Source organism: Bombina bombina, chromosome 5, assembly GCF_027579735.1.
Source record: "Bombina bombina isolate aBomBom1 chromosome 5, aBomBom1.pri, whole genome shotgun sequence".
Taxonomy (NCBI): domain Eukaryota; kingdom Metazoa; phylum Chordata; class Amphibia; order Anura; family Bombinatoridae; genus Bombina; species Bombina bombina.
Window position 1 is genome coordinate 56,496,705 of NC_069503.1, and position 23,917 is coordinate 56,520,621.

The 23,917-nt window shown below is 35.5% G+C and overlaps 1 protein-coding gene across 1 annotated transcript in view; it reads left to right on the plus strand.

Moving 5' to 3' along the window:
• Nucleotides 1–23,917, plus strand: part of LOC128659841 (zinc finger protein 850-like) — a 247,671-nt gene that overhangs the window by 56,945 nt on the left and 166,809 nt on the right. Inside the window, exons 2-3 of the mRNA XM_053713416.1 lie at nucleotides 4,637–4,752; nucleotides 5,309–6,813. Of these exons, the coding sequence (XP_053569391.1) occupies nucleotides 5,608–6,813 (1,206 nt within the window). The 5' untranslated portion in view covers nucleotides 4,637–4,752; nucleotides 5,309–5,607. The remainder of the gene's footprint in view (nucleotides 1–4,636; nucleotides 4,753–5,308; nucleotides 6,814–23,917) is intronic.

Sequence of the window (23,917 nt, forward strand, 5' to 3'; positions counted from 1 at the left end):
AAGGGAACACCACATACTTAGAGCAAATTTGCTTAGCCGGACAGAGAATGAGAGGGACCATTACTGGACTGTATGCCATTTTTAACTCTCCACCAATGACCCATAAGCTTCCCTTTATGCAAAAGTGGGAAGAAGAATTTCAATTTAATTGGTCTTTAGAAAAATGGAATGATGTTGTGTTTAAGGGACCCTCCTTCTCCATATGCGCTCATTTAAAAGAAAATTACATGAAGACTGCTTTTCCTTGGTATTTTCACCCCTCGAGATTACATAAATTGGAGATAGGTAGTAGAAAATGTCTAAGAGGGTGTGATGAGCTAGGTACTTATTCACACATGTGGTGGGACTGCCCACGGGTAGCAAATATCTGGTCACAAACCTTTAGTCTATTGGGCAACATTTTTGGGCGCACTTTAAGAGTGTCGGCCTCTCAAGCCCTTCTGCATGAGCCTATTCCAGGGTTTAATAGGGCACGAAACAAGTTTATTTTTACCATCTTTACTATCGTAAGATTAACAATAGCCCAGTATTGGAAAGTTGAGATCCCTAACTTTCAGATTATTCTAAATAAGATTGGTTACTACTACCAAATGAGTAATAATGCAGCTAACATGCTTGACACTGAAGAACAGTTTGTTTCTGTCTGGGAACCATGGATTATGTTTTCTGAAGCAAGAGTTGTTAGTTAACAACCTAAGTTTCTGAGAGTACTTATTGCTTAATGAGTATTGGTTTACAATGTGACCTGAACTGTACGGTAAAATATATTGATGTTTATATGACATGCCGACCTGCCGAGATATACCTCAATGTGTTTCAAGTTATGTTGATGTAACATTTGCATCTACTTTGTTATGTAATTAAGAAGGAAAATTCAATAAAAATCTTTTCAATTAAAAAAAAGAAATACAAAACATTTATTACAAACATTAAAACCCATACAGGACGCACCTCTTTCGATAGTAGAGCCATACTACAGGACTTTACTAAATACTACACAACAATATACAATTTAGAATTGTGCGATCCCAATTCTAAAACAAATCTGATTACAGATTATCTAGCCCAAATTAACCTCCCATCCCTTACAGCAGAAGACTCCTCCACCTTAGACCAACCTTTCCATATACAAGAAATTCTAACAGCTATAAAATCCCTCCCACCCGGGAAAGCCCTAGGCCCAGATGGCTTTACCCTCAAATTCTACCATCTACTTAAAACACAATTAAGACCACAACTCTTTACTCTATTTCAATCAATAAACCAGACTGGCAATCTCTCCCAACACCTCTTGGAGGCTAACATATTAGTGATCCCAAAACCAGGCAAATGCCCTGATCAAGTAGGTAACTATAGGCCAATATCCCTATTGAACATAGAACTATATGCTAAGATTCTAGCCACTCGTATAAATAAAGTCCTACCCTACCTAATCCATAATGACCAGGTGGGCATTATCCCCGGCAGAGAAGCCAAAGACCATTCCATTTGTGTACTTCAAACTCCACATTACTCCAATAATAGCAAAACCCCATTTATATTGCTCTCTACGGATGCTGAGAAGGCGTTCAACAGGGTGGACTGGGAGTTCATGTGGTTCACCTTGTTGAAATTCGGGTTCTCTACCAAATTAATTACAAGAATAAAGGCCCTATACACTAACCCTACAGCTGTAATCCGCACTAATGACTCAACTTCGGACAAAATTTCCAATAAAAGCGGTAACCAACAGGGTTGCCCCCTATCACCCTTCCTATTTGCTCTTATGGTTGAGACTTTTGCTACACATATCCGATGTAATCCAAACATCAAAGGACTGAAATTTGGCCCCATAGAACAAACAATTCTACTGTACGCAGATGACATCTTCTTCACCATAGGCTCCCCAAGCACATCGATCCCCACTCTCCTAAAATAACTTGATCCATATAAAATGATCTCTAACTTTTCCATCAACATGGACAAATCTTCCCTCCTACCCATTAACCTGATGACAGACAAAACCACATATATAACTTCAAACACCCTATTCTCAACCTCCAACTCTATACGCTATCTAGGCATCAATATTACACCAGACATAACAGAGCTATTCAATCTAAATTATCTTCCATTACAAACTGATACCCAGAAGCTTTTAGAATCATGGCATAAACAGGGCCATTTATTGTGGAACGGTTGTGTAAATGCTGTAAAAATGACAATCCTCCCAAAATACCTTTTATCTATTTCAAGTACTCTGACATGATCTACTCTCTCACTATTTGACAACACAACAGAGACAAATATAAACATTTTTATGGTCATACCACCGATCAAGAGTAGAAAAACAGACCTTATACCTAAACAGGTAAGATGGCAGCCTAGGAATTCCCAACCTGACTACTTTAGGGCTATCCAGCTAGCACGTATTGCTGCATTGAATCATAACAACCCTTTTTAGCCATGGGTCCAACTAGAAGCAGCGCTCCCTAATCTTCCTTCTTTGGGCGAGATGTGTTGGATCCCTAAAAGATACATGCACCACCAACTACTATGTAGCAAACACACTCAAAACATGGGACGAAACCATCCAATTAAATCACACAATCTCAAGCCAAATATCCCCTCTCACTCCACTCTGGGGACACCCATTGTTCCTCCAGCCCGAATTGACACAATCTCCATAACCGATCAATTACAACTACCACCAATATCTTCACTGTTTAAAGACGGACATTTCAGAACACAAAATGACTTACAACATATAGGAACACCTTTTCACAAATGGTTTGGTTATCTTCAAATTCGTCACGCAATCCAAATAAATCCACATAAGCTAAATTTCGTAAGACCTAACACACCATTTGAATCCTTATGTATTAATTTATAGTATGCTTATAGGCTACTTCCCAACACATAAACCCCTATATATAACAAAGTGGGAAAATGAACTGCAAGAAACATTTACAGAAGAACAAAGCAAATTCTTTAAATTGACTAAGAAAGCATCCATCTCTCCAATCATTGTAGAACTTAACTACAAAATCCCATCAAGATGGTACCTCACACCCCACCGACTCCACAGTATCTTCACTGGTGCCTCCTCATTGTGTTGGAGACGTTGTGGTGAAATAGGCATTTTCCCATATCTTGTGGCATTGCCCTCCGATAAAAACATCACCTTACACATTAACTCAATATTAGGCACAACACTCGAAATTTGCCCTTTCATAATACTCCTCAATGACCTCCCCCAAATCCCCTGTCTGTATCATAGGAAATTGTTACAATGTATGATAAATTGCGCTAAGAGATTTAATACCTAGATTTTGGAAAAAAGCGACAACACCCACCTTACAAATGTGGCTAAAGGAAGTGATCATGTTCTCTCTTTGGAAAAACTGCACTACTGCTTTCAAGGTAAAGCTGATTTTATCTTAGACATCATATTTATATGGGACCAGAAAACAACAATATAACCTAAAGTACCTGTGACACAAAACCTTCTTCTCGTCTCCCCCCCCCCCCTCCCCTTCTTTAACTTATTTCCTCTCCTACTTTTCACCCTCTTTAGAAATATCCTTCATTTCTTTTCGGTCACACGGCTACGCTGATTATAGTGCCTCTAATTTATGTTATCAACAGTGACTGTAATTTGTATTTATATTTTACTATATTCCACAAATGCTATGTGCTAATGTTTTTCATGTTTTGTTCATTTTTGAAAAATTCAATAAAAAACTATTTAATTAAAAAAATAACTGTTTGCTGTTTGTAATTTATTTCCATTATCAAATTGTACACAGCCTTTTAAATTACCTGTTATGAGGCACTGGCTCCTACTTGGCATATGCAGGAGTTCACATTATATAAAATATGTGTCTGTTATTGGCTGATAGCTGTCACATGGTACAGGTGCAGAAATACATTTAGCAGAAAACTATTTACTATGACTTTAAAAAGAGAAGTAGGTTTTATTGCATTGTATTTTTATTATGCATTTGTTGATTTTGTAATTCTATATGTTATGGTCTTTTTAAATGGACTGAATTTGCCAAAAGAACATATCTCATTATATTATCACTCCTCATAAACAAAAAAATCTTTCTTTTCTTAACTGTATCCAAGATAACAATTGAAATGAACATTTTAGTGCCTATCTTGCAATGTGATTCAAGACAACTCAGTATTGACCAAGAGAAGTTAAAGGACTGGGGGTGGAGCACATGGCAAAATGTCTAACAGTGAGAATTAGTAGGAAGTACAATACCAATACTGCAGTATCCAATTTAACTTATATTTAAACAACTGATTTAAACATTTATTTCAGGAGAAAATATTGTTTCATATAAATGATAGAAAACAAAGATTATAATATATTTGTAATGTTGTGATATAGCCCCACTTAAATAGATTTTCTACCATTATGTTGTATAGATCTGGGAAGAATAATATTTAACAGGCAATTATAAAACCCACAGAAATAACTGTACTAAATGCTTGTGGTGAATCAATTGCACATATATAATAACCTAAACAGCTGATCTGTATCACATGATTTGTTATGTGTGCCTTTAATTATACCATAAGTACAGTTTATCAGAACCATTATTTATTATTATCTGTCTAAACCATTTAATAAACTTTTTTACAGACACAGCCATAGCACTGAGAGATATCAGGTATTGATGTAACTGGAGTGAATAAGGAAACCTAATTCCTGAGCACAGACATTGGAGCCTGTTATCAGCATGAACTCATATGTGTTAGGTGAGTAAAATAGATATTATACTGACTTTAATTAATGGGAAAATAGAATAGATCACTCATTAAACAAATATAAACTATTATATATATATATATATATGCATCTTTTAAGTACATTTGTGTCCGTGACATTATAAAGAAGGAGCAACATCCATTGGGCTGAGAAGGGGGGAAAAATACTACTCCCCCCTCTGTCCTTTCTGACCGACCATGTCCAACAACTGCCTAACCTCACCCCCTGACCTGGTTCATTACTCAAAACACCTGCAACTCCACCTTCCCCTGCCCTGACCTCACTCATTGAACATCCATAATTGCATTTATGCCTACCTTGTTCCCATGTGTGGAACACCCACAACTCAGTAATTTAGTTTACTGTGGTGTAGTAATGTTTACATTCTATGTCATCCTTTTTTAATTTGTGATTTATAGGTAAATAAATTTAAAAATACAAAAAGGAAGGCATTTTTGAGTTTAAAAACTGTTTTTTTATTGAGATGGATGATATTATAAAGAATAAACAGTCTTATTTTTCTTTATTCCATTTCTTTTTATGTAGACAAACACGTGAATAGTTCATATCCATCCTTCACTACAGAAAGCATCAGAATGATTCCGCAAACTCCAATAGACACCAATGACTATTCATAAACATTGGGGATATCACAGCAGATATTTAGAGAGGATAGTGAATTGGCAGGAACTGGTCAGCAATCATGTACAGAGAGTAATTTAGTCATCAAACAAGAGGACAACATTTATGCCTTATCTAGTGAAATTATTATCCCAGAGGATAAACCACAAATATTTACTGAGTTTTCTAAACCTATAGAAGGGAAAAGTCTACAGTCTAACCAAATGATTCATACAAAGGAGAAACCTTTCAAATGTACAGAATGTGAGAAAAGCTTTAGATGGAAAGCTCATCTACTAGAACACCAGAAAATTCACACAGGTGAGAAACCACACACATGTACTGAGTGCGGCAAATGTTTTACAGGAAAGGGTCATTTGAAAACTCATGAAAGGAGTCACACAGGAGAAAAGCCTTTCACATGTACAGAGTGTGGAAAATGTTTTACCTTAAAAAGTAATCTGAAAACTGATGAAAGGAGTCACACAGGAGAAAAGCCTTTCACATGTACAGAATGTGGAAAAAGTTTTACACTAAAGAGTACTCTGAAAACTCATGAAAGGATTCACACAGGAAAAAAGCCTTTCACATGTACAGAATGTGGAAAATGTTTTACATTAAAGAGTCAACTGAAAACTCATGAAAGGAGTCACACAGGAGTAAAGCCTTTCACATGTACAGAGTGTGGAAAAAGTTTTACACGAATGGATCATCTGAAAACTCATGAAAGGATTCACACAGGAGAAAAGCCTTTCACATGTACAGAATGTGGAAAAAGTTTTACACTAAAGATTCATCTGAAAACTCATGAAAGGATTCACACAGGAAAAAAGCCTTTCACATGTACAGAATGTGGAAAAAGTTTTACACTAAAGATTTATCTGAAAATTCATGAAATGATTCACACAGGAAAAAAGCCGTTCACATGTACAGAGTGTGGAAAAAGTTTTACACAAAAGAGTAGTCTGAAAATTCATGAAAGGATTCACACAGTAAAAAAGCCTTTCACATGTACAGAGTGTGGAAAATGTTTTATACATAAGAGTAGTCTGAAAATTCATGAAAGGATTCACATAGGAGAAAAGCTTTTCACATGTTCAGAGTGTGGAAAATGTTTTTCACAAATGGATCATCTGAAAACTCATGAAAGGCTTCACACAGGGGAAAAGCCTTTCACATGTACAGAGTGTGGAAAAAGTTTTACACAAAAGAGTTATCTGAAAAGTCATGAAAGGATTCACACAGGAGAAAAGCCTTTCACATGTACAGAGTGTGGGAAATGTTTTACACAAAAGAGTTATCTGAAAAGTCATGAAAGGATTCACACAGGAGAAAAGCCTTTCACATGTACAGAGTGTGGAAAAAGTTTTACAGCTAAAAGTAAACTGAAAACTCATGAAAGGATTCACAAGGGCAGAAACCTTTCACATGTTTAGAAACTGGAAAAAAGGTTTTTATTGAAATCAGGTATCACAAAACACCAAATATTTACACACAAATAAACTTTATAAACACAGTGTACAAACCTTTTTACAATTATCCTAAAGAGGACAAACTCTCTAAATAGAAGCATCAAAAAGGGTCCTATTGTAAATAATACTTTCTAAATCCCAGTTATAAAAGCCCCAGATTGGAAGTGCTCTCCTGCTGTCCTTTGTTCCTCTATATATGTGCACCTCAGTTTCTCTCAGTTTCTCTCAATGTGATAGAATACAAACACCACACAGGAATATACAGATCTGTCCTCATACTGAGCAGTTTACACAACCATTCACCACCAAAGCACGCCCAGTGTTGTTTATTAATATGCCAGTGTTAGCAGTTGTACGTTTGTTTTACATAGGGGAGGAAATAATTACATTTACAGAATAAAGGAGTCTTTATATGAATAGAGTGTTAGAGAATTATATAAACAAGAACATCAGTCTTAAATGATTGACATCTGGGAGATATATTTAATGTGCACATCATGTGGATAAATCTTTTCTTATAGCAATAGATGCTTAGCATTGTACATGTTATATACCAGAGGAATTACTGAGGGGAAACTGATTTTATTTCATGAGACACAATATCAGTAACCGGTATATATGTTATCATAATCAGTTTAATTTAAATGGCTACTATAACCTACATGTATACTGGGTATGTAATATGTGTGTCACGTGATCATAATCAGTTTAATTTAAATGGCTACTATAACCTACATGTATACTGGGTATGTAATATGTGTGTCATGTGATCATAATCAGTTTAAGTTAAATGGCTACTATAACCTACATGTATACTGGGTATGTAATATGTGTGTCATGTTCTGTAACTTGATATTATGTCTGTTAGATGTTTTCATGTTAGTTAGAAGCCACAAGAACTGATAATAGCACATACTGTATATATAAAGGGAACATTATATGTCTGATAAATCCCTTTGTACCAAGAGCACAAGTATTAGGTATATTTATACCATTGTGTGCATATATCATGTAATGCTGCTGTTTACTATATAATGATATACAATGTTTTTTCATGCAAATAAAAAGTGATTGTAATCCAGACCAGTATTTTGTGTTTTTTGTATAATTAAAAACCCAATATCACAGAATAATTAGGAAAACATCATCAAAGACAGAAGCCAAATCTGACGGTGAAAGTTAAACGCTGATAATTCACATAGAGCAGCAATTTTACCCAACTTTTCAATTTACTTCTATTATCTAATTTGCTTTGTTCTTTTGGTATCCTTTGTTATAGAGTAAACCTAGGAGGCTGATGTTATATGAGCTTAGGGGCGTGCACGTGTATTTAGCACTCTATGCAGCAGTGTTTTTAACTATGTATAACATTGCTATAATTGTCCTTGCAAACTCTGCTGTCTGAAGATATGTGCACGCTCCTGAGTTAACCTAGGATTACTCTTTAACAAAGGATACTAACAGAACTAAGCACAAATTATAATAGAAGTAAATTGGAAAGTTGTTTGAAATGTCATGTTCTATCCAATCCATTTAAGTTTAATTTTGCCTTTTCTGTCCCTTTATCAGTACATAAAACAATGTCAAATTAACCCCCGACCTACACCAACCCAGATTATTAATCACCAGCAAGACTTTTTATACACAGACATTTTATGTAACGTAAATCATACTTAAAGGGATAGAACATTACACTTTCATGATTAAAATAGAATGTGTAATTTTAATTTCACTTCTGTTATCAAGTGTATGTACTACTGAGAGCTGACTGGTGGCTACACACATGTGCCTCTTGTCATTGTCTCACCAGATATGTTCAGCTAGCTCCCAGTATTATATTGCTGCTCTATAGCTGACTTTGCAGGAGTTAAATACATAGTTATAAACAATCAGTTGTACAGTAATAAACTGATCTAATATATTTAAAATATTTTTGCTCCTTTATATCCCTTTAATTAACAGCAGAGACAATAACAATTATATCTAGGTAATCAATATCTTGTTAGATTTGTCACAATGTTATCTTCATTAAACAAGAACTCACAGCAAGATAGCACAAAGCTAGATCTGACTAAAGGGACAGTAAACACCTCGAGACTGTAATATAAACTGACTAATTATTCCTAGGAAAACAACTTTACCGTATACTGTCATTGTCTAATAGTATTGTTATATCAGCTGTGTGCCGGGCAGTGACGTGCATTCATAGGAGGCTCCCTCCCCTGGCCAATGTGGGTAATACACTATTTTTTATTAATAATAATTTTAAAAAAAATGTTCCTTTTTTTTTTTCAAAAATATTTTTTTGGTTCCTCAAACTGACCCCCCCTACCCCCCACCCCCGCCTGTGTTGTGTTTACTATGTTTTTTTTTTTTTTAAAGTCTCTACAGTACTGGACCGGTCACATCACATTCATATTGCGCAAGGAAGTAGAGGCCAGCTACCCTTCCATTGTGCAATATGAATATGTATAGTATGGGCTGCTAGAGAGAGAGTGCCATAGTGTCACCCAGTGGCTAAGTGCTCACTCTCTTTGCAGTCCATATTGCTCCCACCACGAGAGCAGCAGGCGCAGGAGCAGACACACAGAGAAAGCATGACGTGTTACCACTGTGACTGAGTGACTGTCAGAGTCAGACTCTGGTGACTGGTCACTGGGTGGTGTGGCAGTGCGTGCCGTGGTGTGCTGAGTCTGCTGAGCTGACAGGTGTGACTGTCTGTGACTATCTGAGTGCGACTCAGGAGGAGCATTGTCGGAGCGTGGCTGGCTGGGAGTCTTCAGTCTCCCTAGTTTATATATATATATATATATATATATATATATATACAGGCTACTTGAATTTGGATATATATATATATATATATAGTTTATATATATATATATATATATATTATATATATATATATATATATATATATATATATATATATATATATTTATATATACACACAGTATATATCCTAAAGTGCACACTAACATTTTGCAGAAGAGGTAGGCCTTTCTTAGTACTTGAGTGGAATGGGTGTACTGTGTATAAGACTGCTGAATACTGAGATTTTAATATATGCATTTCTCCGTTAGTGTCAGGGATTTCCATGTATACACACAGCATTATTAAAATATTAAAAACTTTCAGGAATATACTTCAATGGAATTTTCAGTTGAGTAGTTATGTAGTTATATTGTCTTTTCTTTCATGTAATTGGCAAGAGTCCATGAGCTAGTGACATATGGGATATACAATCCTACAAGGAGGGGCAAAGTTTCCCAAACCTCAAAATGCCTATAAATACACCCCTCACCACACCCACAATTCAGTTTTACAAACTTTGCCTCCTATGGAGGTGGTGAAGTATGTTTGTGCTAAGATTTCTACATTGATATGCGCTTCTCCGCATTGTTGAAGCCCGATTCCTCTCATAGTACAGCGAATGTCAGAGGGACGTGAAGGGAGTATCACTTATTGAATATGAGGCCCGTGGGTGCGACAAATGCTAAACTCTATTGCGTCATTTTTTGGCGCGAAACTTTTTTGGCCGCGAAAAGGTACGTCTATGACACAAGTTCGTCATTTCCGGCGTCATACTTGACACCGAGACCTTTCACACGGTTGCGTCATTAGTGACGCGAGTGTGTCATTTCCGGTTATTTTTTGGCGCCAAAAAAGTTTAGTTACGTTGTGCGTCATTTTTGGCGCCAAACTTTTTCATTATTTCAATACCCCATTGATGTTTGCCTCTTGATTTTTTCTCTATCAGAGGGCTATGCTATTTGCATTTTTTCCCATTCCTGAAACTGTCATATAAGGAAATAGATAATTTTGCTTTATATGTTGTTTTTTTCTCTTACATTTTGCAAGATGTCTCACTTTGACCCTGCCTCAGAAGCTTCTGCTGGAACATTGCTGCTTGACATCGGTTCTACAAAAGCTAAGTGCATTTGTTGTAAAGTTGTAGAAATTATATCGCCGAATGTCATTTGTAATAGTTGTTTTGATAAACTTTTACATTCAGATAATGTGTCCATCAGTAATAGTACATTGCCAGTTGCAGTTCCTTCAACTTCTAATGTGCATAATATACCTGTAAATTTTTAAAGAATTTGTTTCTGATTCTATTCTGAAGGCTTTGTCTGCATTTCCACCTTCAAATAAATGTAATAGGTCTTTTAAAACTTCTCATTTAGTTGATGAAATTTCAAATGACCAACAATATGATAATTTATCCTCTTCTGATGAGAATCTATCTGATTCAGAAGATCCTTCCTCAGATATTGACACTGACAAATCTACTTATTTATTTAAAATTGAGTATATGCATTCTTTATTAAGAAGTGTTAATTACTTTGGATATTGAGGTAACCAGTCCTCTTGACGTTCAGTCTAATAAACGTTTAAATGCTGTTTTTAAACCTCCTGTGGTTTCTCCAGGAGTTTTTTCCTATTTCTGATATGATTCTAAGGAATGGAATAAGCCAGGTACTTCTTTTATTCCTTTTTTAAGGTTTAAAATATTGTATCCTTTGCCAGCAAAATTTATAGAGTTTTGGGAAAAGATCCCCAAAATTGATGGGGCTATTTCTACTCTTGCTAAACGTACTACTATTCCTATGGAAGATAGTACTTCCTTTAAGGATCCTTTAGATAGGAAGCTTGAATCTTATCTAAGGAAGGCCTATTTATATTCAGGTCATCTTCTCAGACCTGCAATTTCTTTGGCTGATGTTGCGGCTGCATCAACTTTCTGGTTGGAGAATTTAGCGCAACAAGAATTGGATTCTGACGTATCTAGCATTATTTGCTTACTGCAACATGCTAATCATTTTATTTGTGATGTTAGATCCATGTCTTTAGCTATATTAGCTAGAAGAGCTTTGTGGCTTGAATCTTGGAATGCTGATATGACATCTAAATCTAGATTACTATCTCTTTCTTTCCAAGGTAATAATTTATTTCAACTGTTACTGGGGGAAAAGGAGTTTTTCTGCCTCAGGATAAAAAAAACTAAGGGGAAACCAAAGTCAGCCCCTAAGTCCATATTAAGGAGCGGCCCTCATTCCAGCTCAGCTGGTAGGGGGCAGATTAAGGTTTTTCAAGGATATTTGGATAAAATCTGTTAAAAATCAATGGATTCAGAGCATTGTCTCTCAAGGGTATCGAATAGGATTCAGAGTAAGACCTACTGTGAGAAGATTTTTTCTTTCACGTATCCCAGTAAAATGCAGTAAAAGCTCAGGCTTTCCTGAAGTGTGTTTCAGACCTGGAGTCTTCAGGGGTAATCATGCCAGTTCCTCTTCTGGAACAAGGTTTGGGGTTTTATTCAAATCTATTCATTGTCCCAAAGAAGGAAAATTTATTCAGACCAGTTCTGGATCTGAAAATTTTGAATCGTTATGTTAGAGGACATTATATGTCTACAATAGACTTGCAGGATGCATACCTTCATATTCCGATTCATCCAGAACATTTTCAGTTTCTGAGATTCTCTTTTTTAGACAAGCATTACCAATTTGTTGCTCTTCCATTTGGCCTAGCAACCGCTCCAAGAATCTTTTCAAAGGTTCTGGGTGTCCTACTCTCTGTAATCAGAGAACAGGGTATTGCGGTGTTTCCTTATTTGGACGATATCTTGGTACTAGCTCAGTCTTTACATACTGCAGAATCTCACACGAATCAACTTGTATTGTTTCTTCGGAAACGTGGTTGGAGGATCAATTTACCAAAAAGTTTCTTGATTCCTCAGACAAAGGTCACCTTTTTTAGGCCTCCAGATAGATTCAGTGTCCATGACTCTGTCTCTAACAGACAAGAGACGTTTAAAATTGGTTGCAGCCTGCCGGCACCTTCAGTCTCAGTCATTCCCTTCAGTGGCTATGTGCATGGAAGTTTTAGGTCTCATGACTGCAGCATTGGACGCGATCCCCTTTGCTCATTTTCACATGAGACCTATTCAGCTTTGTATGCTGAATCAATGGTGCAGAGATTATACAAAGATATCTCAATTTAATATCCTTAAATCCCAATGTACGACACTCTCTGACATGGTGGATTGATCACCATCATTTAGTTCAAGGGGCTTCTTTTGTTTGGCCAACCTGGACTGTGATCACAACAGATGCAAGTTTTTCAGGTTGGTGAGCTGTTTGAGGATCTCTGACAGCACAAGGGGTTTGGAAATCTCAAGAGGCGAGATTTCCAATAAATATTTTAGAACTCTGTGCAATTCTCAGAGCTCTTCAGTTTTGGACTCTGTTAAAGAGAGAACCATTCATTTGTTTTCAGACAGACATTATCACAACAGTGGCATATGTCAATCATCAGGGTGGGACTCACAGTCCCCAAGCTATGAAAGAAGTATCTCGAATACTTGTTTGGGCGGAATACAGCTCCTGTCTAATCTCTGCGGTGCATATCCCAGGTGTAGACAATTGGGAAGCGGATTATCTCAACCGCCAGACTTTACATCCAGGGGAGTGGTCTCTCCATCCAGATGTTTTTTTCTCAGATTGTTCAGATGTGGGGTCCTCCAGAGGTAGATTTCATGGCCTCTAATCTAAACAAGAAACTTCCCAGATACCTGTCCAGGTCCAGGGATGTTCAGGCGGAAGCAGTGGATGTGCTGACACTTATTTGGTGTTATCATTCTGCTTATATCTTCCCGCCTTTAGTTCTCCTTCCATGAGTGTCTTCCAAAATTATCATGGAACAATCATTTGTGTTGCTGTTAGTGCCAGCATAGCCACACAGGGTTTGGTATGCGGATCTGGTTCGGATCTCCAGTTACCTGCCTTGGCCACTTCCGTTACGGCCAGACTTACTATCTCAAGGTCCATTTTTCCATCAGGATCTCAAATCATTACATGTGAAGGTATGGAAATTGAATGCTTAGTACTAAGTCATAGAGGTTTCTCTGACTCAGTGATTGATACTATGTTACAAGCTCATAAATCAGTCTCTAGGAAGATTTATTATAGAGTTTGAAAGACTTACATTTCATGGTGTTCTTCTCATGAATTCTCCTGGCATTCTTTTAGAATTCCTAGAGTTTTTACAGTTTTTTCAGGATGGTTTGGATAAGGGTTTGTCTGCAAGTTCCTTGAAAGGACAAATCTCCGCTCTTTTTGTTTTATTTCACAAAAAGATTGCTATACTTCCTGATATACACTGTTTTGTACAGGCTTTAGTTCGTATTAAGCCTGTCATTAAATCAATTTCTCCTCCTTGGAGTCTTAATTTGGTTCTGAAGGCTTTACAGGCTCCTCCATTTGAGCCTATGCATTCTTTGGACATTAAACTACTTTCTTGGAAAGTGTTGTTCCTTTTGGCTATCTCTTCTGCTAGAAGAGTTTCTGAGCTATCTGCTCTTTCTTGTGAATCTCCTTTTCTGACTTTTCATCAGGATAAGGCGGTTTTGCGGACTTCATTTGAATTTTTCCTTAAGGTTGTGAATTCTAACAACATTAGTAGAGAAATTGTTGTCCCTTCCTTGTGTTCTAATCCTAAGAATCCTTTGGAAAGATCCTTACATTCTTTGGATGTGGTGAGAGCTTTGAAATATTATGTTGAAACTACTTAAGATTTCAGGAAGACTTATAGTCTATTTGTTATATTTTCTGGTCCTAGGTAAGGTCAGAAGGCCTCTGCTATTTCCTTGGCCTCTTGGTTAAAGCTTTTGAATCTTCAAGCTTATTTGGAGTCGGGTCAAGAGCCACCTCAGAGAATTATAGCTCATTCTACTAATTCAGTCTCCACTTCGTGGGCTTTTAAGAATGAAGCTTCAGTTGATTAGATTTGCAAAGCAGCGACTTGGTCCTCTTTGCATACATTTACTAAATTCTACCGTTTTTATGTATTTGCTTCTTCGGAAGCAGTTTTTGGTAGAAAAGTTCTTCAGGCAGCTGTTTCAGTTTGATTCTTCTGCTTTTGATTTAAGTTTTTTTCTTTCAAAAATGAAAATAAACTTATTTTTTGGGGTTGTGGATTAATTTTTTCAGCGGTATATGGCTGTTTTTATTTTATTCCCTCCCTCTCTAGTGACTCTTGAGTGGAAGACTCCACATCTTGGGTATTGATATCCCATATGTCACTAGCTCATGGACTCTTGCCAATTACGTGAAAGAAAACATAATTTATGTAAGAACTTACCTGATAAATTCATTTCTTTCATATTGGCAAGAGTCCATGAGGCCCACCCTTTTTATGGTGGTTATGATTTTTGTATAAAGCACAATTATTTCCAAATTTCCTTTGTTGATGCTTTCTACTCCTTTCTTTATCACCCACTGCTTGGCTATTCGTTAAACTGAATTGTGGGTGTGGTGAGGGGTGTATTTATAGGCATTTTGAGGTTTGGGAAACTTTGCCCCTCCTTGTAGGATTGTATATCCCATATGTCACTAGCTCATGGACTCTTGCCAATATGAAAGAAATGAATTTATCAGGTAAGTTCTTACATAAATTATGTTTTTATCTCTCATTTAAAATCTCTTTTTTTTCCCCTGAACTTTGTGCATCCTTTTTTGTCAGATATACACAGTAGATGTGTGTGTGAGAGAGTGTGCATGACTCTGAGCATGGGTATATGATAGTGTGTGCCTGTGAGACTGTGTGTGTGTGAGACAGTATGTGTGAATGAATTTCTATGAGTGTATGTTTTTTTGTGTATAATAAAGTGCACACATATTTTAGTCACTTGGCCAAAAATGGCGCAGGTGAAGATTTTTGAGCACAGTGCTCAACAAAAATTAGAGGGAACATAGGGCACATGCAGGAACTTTATGTAAGTTTTCCTTTAAGGGATACTAAACCCAAATGTTTTCTTTTGATTCAGATAGAGCAGCAATTTTAAGCAACTTTCTAATTTACTCCTGCTATCCTTTTTTCTTTGTATCTTTATTTGAAAAGGCAGGAATGAAAGTTTAGGAGCAGGCCCATTTTTGGTTCAGAATACTGCTTGCTGATTGGTGGTTACATTGTGTGTGACTGTGTCTCTCTCTTTCTCTCTAACCCTCTGTGTCTCTCTCCCTCTCCTCCAGTCTCTCTCTCCCTCTCCCCCTGAGTGCTTTTCTGTGTTTCTGTCTACCTTTTATTTATTTAATTAATGAATTGGTAGTGCCATCTGATGGTGTGGCTTTATTTAAAGGGGTGGGGTCAAGCGCCCCACCATCTCTAAATTTCACCAGCCGCCACTGGATCAAGACATTTTTATATTTACTGAATAATGAAGGAATCTCTAAGCATAATTTGCAGCATTAAAGTAAAAAGTATGTTTTAAACATATTTTTATGGGCCTGCATTTCTAGATCTCATAATCAGAGCAAGTATTTTGTTATCTGGCAAGATTTTCTGTTACAATTCTTTAGACTAAAATCAGATGTTTACTAAGTTGACCAGTTTTCCAAGACACCATTTAAAGGGACATGAAACCCATATGTTTTCTTTCATGATTTAGAAAGAGCATGCAATTTTAAATAACTTTCCAATTTACCTCTAATATCTAATTTTCTTCATTATTTTGATATCCTTTGTTGAAAATCATATGTAAATATGCCCAGTAGCTGCTGATTGGTGGCTGCACATAGATACCTCATGTGATTGGCTCACCCATGTGCATTGCTATTTCTTCAACAAAGGATATCTAAAGCATGAAGGCGTATCCTAGCCACTGCCTCACTAGCCTCTGACGTCACCGCACGTCACTGATTTACACACAGATATGTACTTATTAAATCACACTATAAAGCCTGGGAACATTTACACACAGATGTACTTATTAAATCACACTATAAAGCCTGGATACATTTATACACAGATGTGTACTTATTAAATCACGCTGTAAAGCCTGGGTACATTTACACACAGATATACTTATTAAATCACACTATAAAGCCTGGGTACATTTACACACAGATGTACTTATTAAATCACACTATAAAGCCCGGGTACAATTACACACAGATGTACTTATTAAATCACACTATAAAGCCTGGGTACATTTACAAACAGATGTACTTATTAAATCACACTATAAAGCCTGGGTACATTTATACACAGATGTGTACTTATTAAATCACACTATAAAGCCTGGATGTACTTATTAAAGCACACTGTAAAGCCTGGGTACATTTACACACAGATATGTACTTATTAAATCACACTATAAAGCCTGGGTACATTTACACACAGATGTACTTATTAAATCACACTATAAAGCCTGGGTACATTTACATACAGATGTGTACTTATTAAATCACACTATAAAGCCCGGGTACAATTACACACAGGTGTGTACTTATTAAATCACACTATAAAGCCTGGATACATTTACACACAGCTGTACTTATTAAATCACACTATAAAGCCTGGATACATTTACACACATATGTACTTATTAAATCATACTATAAAGCCCGGGTACAATTACACACAGGTGTGTACTTATTAAATCACACTATAAAGCCTGGATACATTTACACACAGCTGTACTTATTAAATCACACTATAAAGCCTGGATACATTTACACACATATGTACTTATTAAATCACACTATAAAGCCTGGGTACATTTACACACATATATGTACTTATTAAATCACACTATAAAGTCTGGGTACATTTACACACAGATATACTTATTAAATCTCATTATAAACTTTATTAACCCCTAATCTGCCCTCCCTAACATCGCTGCAACCTACCTACAATTATTAACCCCTAATCTCCTGTCGCCAACGTCGCCGCTACTATAATAAGGTTATTAACCCCTAAACCTAAGTCTAACCCTAACACCCCCTAACTTAAATATAATTTAAATAAAACGAAATAAATTTACTATAATTAAATAAATGAATCCTATTTAAAACTAAATACTTACCTGTAAAATATACCCTAAGTTAGCTACAATATAACTAATCGTTACATTGCAGCTATCTTAGGGTTTATTTTTATTTTACAGGCAAGTTTGTATTTATTTTAACTAGGTACAATAGTTATTAAATAGTTAATAACTATTTAATAACTACCTAGCTAAAATAAATACAAATTTACCTGTAAAATAATTCCTAACCTAAGTTACAATTACACCTAACACTACACTATCATTAAACTAATTAAATAAATTAATCCTATTTAAAACTAAATATTTACCTGTAAAATAAACCCTAATATAGCTGCAATATAACTAATAGTTACATTGTAGCTATTTTAGGATTCATATTTATTTTACAGGCAACTTTGTATTTATTTTAACTAGGTACAATAGCTATTAAATAGTTATTGACTATTTAATAGCTACCTAGTTAAAATAATTAAAAAATTACCTGTAAAATAAATCCTAACCTAAGTTACAATTAAACCTAACACTACACTATCATTAAATAAATTAACTACAAGTACCTACAATTATCTACAATTAAATAAACTAAACTAAAGTACAAAAAACCCCCACTAAATTACAAAAAAAAACACTAAATTACAAAAAATAAAAAAATATTAAACTAATTACACCTAATCTAAGCCCCCTAATAAAATAACAAAGCCCCCCAAAATAAAAAAAATGCCCTGCCCTATACTAAATTACAAAAGTTAACAGCTCTATTACCTTACCAGCCCTTAAAAGGACCTTTTGCGGGGCATGCCCCAAAGAAAACAGCTCTTTTGCCTGTAAAAAAAAAACACAATACCACCCACCACCCACATACCCCTACTCTAACCCAAACCCCCCTTAAATAAACCTAACACTACCCCCCTGAAGATCTCCCTACCTTGATTCGTGTTCACCCAGCCGGGCCGAAGTCTTCATCCGATGGGGCAGAAGAGGACATCCAGACCAGCAGAAGTCTTCATCCAAGCGGGGCAAGAAGAGGTCTTCCATCCATCAGAAAAGTACCAAAAAACAAACAAACACTAAATTACCAAAAATAATAAAATATTACAATAATTTTAAACTAATTACACCGAATCTAAGCCCCCTACTAGCTATTAATATAGCTACAATATAACTAATAGTTACATTGTAGCTATTTTAGGATTTATATTTATTTTACAGGCAACTTTGCATTTATTTTAACTAGGTACAATAGTTATTAAATAGTTAATAACTATTTAATAACTACCTAGCTAAAATAAATACAAATTTACCTGTAAAATAAATATAAATCCTAAAATAGCTACATTACAACCCACCACCCACATACCCCTACTCTAACCCAAACCCCCCTTAAATAAACCTAACACTACCCCCCTGAAGATCTCCCTACTTTGATTTGTGTTCACCCAGCCGGGCCGAAGTCTTCATCCGATGGGGCAGAAGAGGACATCCAGACCGGCAATTTTAAACTAATTACAGCTAATCTAAGCCCCCTCATAAAATAACAAAAACCCCCAAAATAAAAAAAATGCCCTACCCTATACTAAATTACAAAAGTTAACAGCTCTATTACCTTAGCTGTTTTCTTTGGGGCATGCCCCGCAAAAGGCCCTTTTGAGGGCTGGTAAGGTAATAGAGCTGTTAACTTTTGTAATTTAGTATAGGGTAGGGCATTTTTTTATTTTGGGGGGCTTTGTTATTTTATTAAGGGGCTTAGATTAGGTGTACTTAGTTTAAAATTCTTGTAATATTTTTTTATTTTTTGTAATTTAGTGTTTGTTTTTTTGTACTTTAGTTTAGTTTATTTCATTGTATTTAATTGTAGGTACTTGTAGTTAATTTATTTAATGATAGTGTAGTGTTTAATTGTAACTTAGGTTAGGATTTATTTTACAGGTAATTTTGTAATTATTTTAACTAGGTAGCTATTAAACAGTAAATATCTATTTAATAGCTATTGTACCTAGTTCAAATAAATACAAAGTTGCCTGTAAAATAAATATAAATCCTAAAATAGCTACATTACAACCCACCACCCACATACCCCTACTCTAACCCAAACCCCCCTTAAATAAATCTAACACTACCCCCCTGAAGATCTCCCTACCTTGATTCGTGTTCACCCAGCCGGGCCGAAGTCTTCATCCGATGGGGCAGAAGAGGACATCCAGACCGGCAATTTTAAACTAATTACAGCTAATCTAAGCCCCCTCATAAAATAACAAAACCCCCAAAATAAAAAAAATGCCCTACCCTATACTAAATTACAAAAGTTAACAGCTCTATTACCTTACCAGCCCTTAAAAGGGCCTTTTGCGGGGCATGCCCCAAAGAAAACAGCTCTTTTGCCTGTAAAAAAAAACACCACCCCCAACATTACAACCCACCACCCACTTACCCCTACTCTAACCCAAACCCCCCTTAAATAAACCTAACACTACCCCCCTGAAGATCTCCCTACCTTGAGTCGTGTTCACCCAGCCGGGCCGAAGTCTTCATCCGATGGGGCAGAAGAGGACATCCAGACCAGCAGAAGTCTTCATCCAAGCGGGGCAAGAAGAGGTCTTCCATCCATCAGAAAAGTACCAAAAAACAAACAAACACTAAATTACCAAAAATAATAAAATATTACAATAATTTTAAACTAATTACACCTAATGTAAGCCCCCTACTAGCTATTAATATAGCTACAATATAACTAATAGTTACATTGTAGCTATTTTAGGATTTATATTTATTTTACAGGCAACTTTGTATTTATTTTAACTAGGTACAATAGTTATTAAATAGTTAATAACTATTTAATAACTACCTAGCTAACTTTGCATTTATTTTAACTAGGTACAATAGTTATTAAATAGTTAATAACTATTTAATAACTACCTAGCTAAAATAAATACAAATTTACCTGTAAAATAAATCCTAACCTAAGTTACAATTACACCTAACACTACACTATCATTAAATTAATTAAATAAATGAATCCTATTTAAAACTAAATACTTACCTGTAAAATAAACCCTAATATAGCTACAATATAACATAGTTACATTGTAGCTATTTTAGGATTTATATTTATTTTACAGGCAACTTTGTATTTATTTTAACTAGGTACAATAGCTATTAAATAGATATTTACTGTTTAATAGCTACCTAGTTAAAATAATTACAAAATTACCTGTAAAATAAATCCTAACCTAAGTTACAATTAAACACTACACTATCATTAAATAAATTAACTACAAGTACCTACAATTAAATACAATGAAATAAACTAAACTAAAGTACAAAAAAAACAAACACTAAATTACAAAAAATAAAAAAATATTACAAGAATTTTAAACTAAGTACACCTAATCTAAGCCCCTTAATAAAATAACAAAGCCCCCCAAAATAAAAAAATGCCCTACCCTATACTAAATTACAAAAGTTAACAGCTCTATTACCTTACCAGCCCTCAAAAGGGCCTTTTGCGGGGCATGCCCCAAAGAAAACAGCTCTTTTGCCTGAAAAAAAACCACAATACCCCCCCCCCCACATTACAACCCACCACCCACATACCCCTACTCTAACCCAAATCCCCCTTAAATAAACCTAACACTACCCCCCTGAAGATCTCCCTACCTTGAGTCGTGTTCACCCAGCCGGGCCGAAGTCTTCATCCGATGGGGCAGAAGAGGACATCCAGACCGGCAGAAGTCTTCATCCAAGTGGGGCAAGAAGAGGTCTTCCATCCATCAGAATCAGCCAATCAGATTGACCTCGCATTCTATTGGCTGTTTCCGATCAGCCAATAGAATGCGAGCTCAATCTGATTGGCTGATTGGATCAGCCAATCGGATTGAACTTGAATCTGATTGGCTGATTGAAACAGCCAATCAGATTTTCCTACCTTAATTACGATTGGCTGATAGAATCCTATCAACCAATCGGAATTCAAGGGACGCCATCTTGGATGACGTCACTTAAAGGTACAGTCATTTAGTCATCGGATCAAGAAAGAAGAGGATGCTCCGCGTCGGATGACTTCAGGATGCTGCCGCTCCGCTCCGGATGGATGAACATAGAAGATGCCGCCTGGATCAAGACTTCTGATGGATGGAAGACCTCTTCTTGCCCCGCTTGGATGAAGACTTCTGCCGGTCTGGATGTCCTCTTCTGCCCCATCGGATGAAGAATTCGGCCCGGCTGGGTGAACACGACTCAAGGTAGGGAGATCTTCAGGGGGGTAGTGTTAGGTTTATTTAAGGGGGGTTTGGGTTAGAGTAGGGGTATGTGGGTGGTCGGTTGTAATGTGGGGGGGGTATTGTGTTTTTTTTTTACAGGCAAAAGAGCTGTTTTCTTTGGGGCATGCCCCGCAAAAGGCCCTTTTGAGGGCTAGTAAGGTAATAGAGCTGTTAACTTTTGTAATTTAGTATAGGGTAGGGCATTTTTTTATTTTGGGGGGCTTTGTTATTTTATTAGGGGGTTTAGATTAGGTGTACTTAGTTTAAAATTCCTGTAATATTTTTTTATTTTTTGTAATTTAGTGTTTGTTTTTTTGTACTTTAGTTTAGTTTATTTCATTGTATTTAATTGTAGGTACTTGTAGTTAATTTATTTAATTTATTTAATGATAGTGTAGTGTTAGGTTTAATTGTAACTTAGGTTAGGATTTATTTTACAGGTAATTTTGTAATTATTTTAACTAGGTAGCTATTAAACAGTAAATATCTATTTAATAGCTATTGTACCTAGTTCAAATAAATACAAAGTTGCCTGTAAAATAAATATAAATCCTAAAATAGCTACAATGTAACTATTAGTTATATTGTAGCTATATTAGGGTTTATTTTACAGGTAAGTATTTAGTTTTAAATAGGATTAATTTAATTAATTTAATGATAGTGTAGTGTTAGGTGTAATTGTAACTTAGGTTAGGATTTATTTTACAGGTAAATTTGTATTTATTTTAGCTAGGTAGTTATTAAATAGTTATTAACTATTTAATAACTATTGTACCTAGTTAAAATAAATACAAAGTTGCCTGTAAAATAAATATAAATCCTAAAATAGCTACAATGTAACTATTAGTTATATTGTAGCTATATTAATAGCTAGTAGGGGGCTTACATTAGGTGTAATTAGTTTAAAATTATTGTAATATTTTATTATTTTTGGTAATTTAGTGTTTGTTTTTTGGTACTTTTCTGATGGATGGAAGACCTCTTCTTGCCCCGCTTGGATGAAGACTTCTGCCGGTCTGGATGTCCTCTTCTGCCCCATTGGATGAAGACTTCGACCCAGCTGGGTGAACACGACTCAAGGTAGGGAGATCTTCAGGGGGGTAGTGTTAGGTTTATTTAAGGGGGGTTTGGGTTAGAGTAGGGGTATGTGGGTGGTGGGTTGTAATGTGGGGGGGGGTTGTGTTTTTTTTACAGGCAAAAGAGCTGTTTTCTTTGGGGCATGCCCCGCAAAAGGCCCTTTTAAGGGCTGGTAAGGTAATAGAGCTGTTAACTTTTGTAATTTAGTATATGGTAGGGCATTTTTTTATTTTGGGGGGCTTTGTTATTTTATTAGGGGGCTTAGATTAGGTGTAATTAGTTTAAAATTCTTGTAATTTTTTTTATTTTTTGTAATTTAGTGGGGGTTTTTTTTGTACTTTAGTTTAGTTTACTTAATTGTATTTAATTGTAGGTACTTGTAGTTAATTTATTTAATGATAGTGTAGTGTTAGGTTTAATTGTAACTTAGGTTAGGATTTATTTTACAGGTAATTTTGTAATTATTTTAACTAGGTAGCTATTAAATAGTCAATAACTATTTAATAGCTATTGTACCTAGTTAAAATAAATACAAAGTTGCCTGTAAAATAAATATAAATCCTAAAATAGCTACAATGTAACTATTAGTTATATTGCAGCTATATTAGGGTTTATTTTACAGGTAAGTATTTAGTTTTAAATAGGATTCATTTATTTAATTAATTTAATGATAGTGTAGTGTTAGGTGTAATTGTAACTTAGGTTAGGATTTATTTTACAGGTAAATTTGTATTTATTTTAGCTAGGTAGTTATTAAATAGTTATTAACTATTTAATAACTATTGTACCTAGTTAAAATAAATACAAAGTTGCCTGTAAAATAAATATAAATCCTAAAATAGCTACAATGTAACTATTAGTTATATTGTAGCTATATTAATAGCTAGTAGGG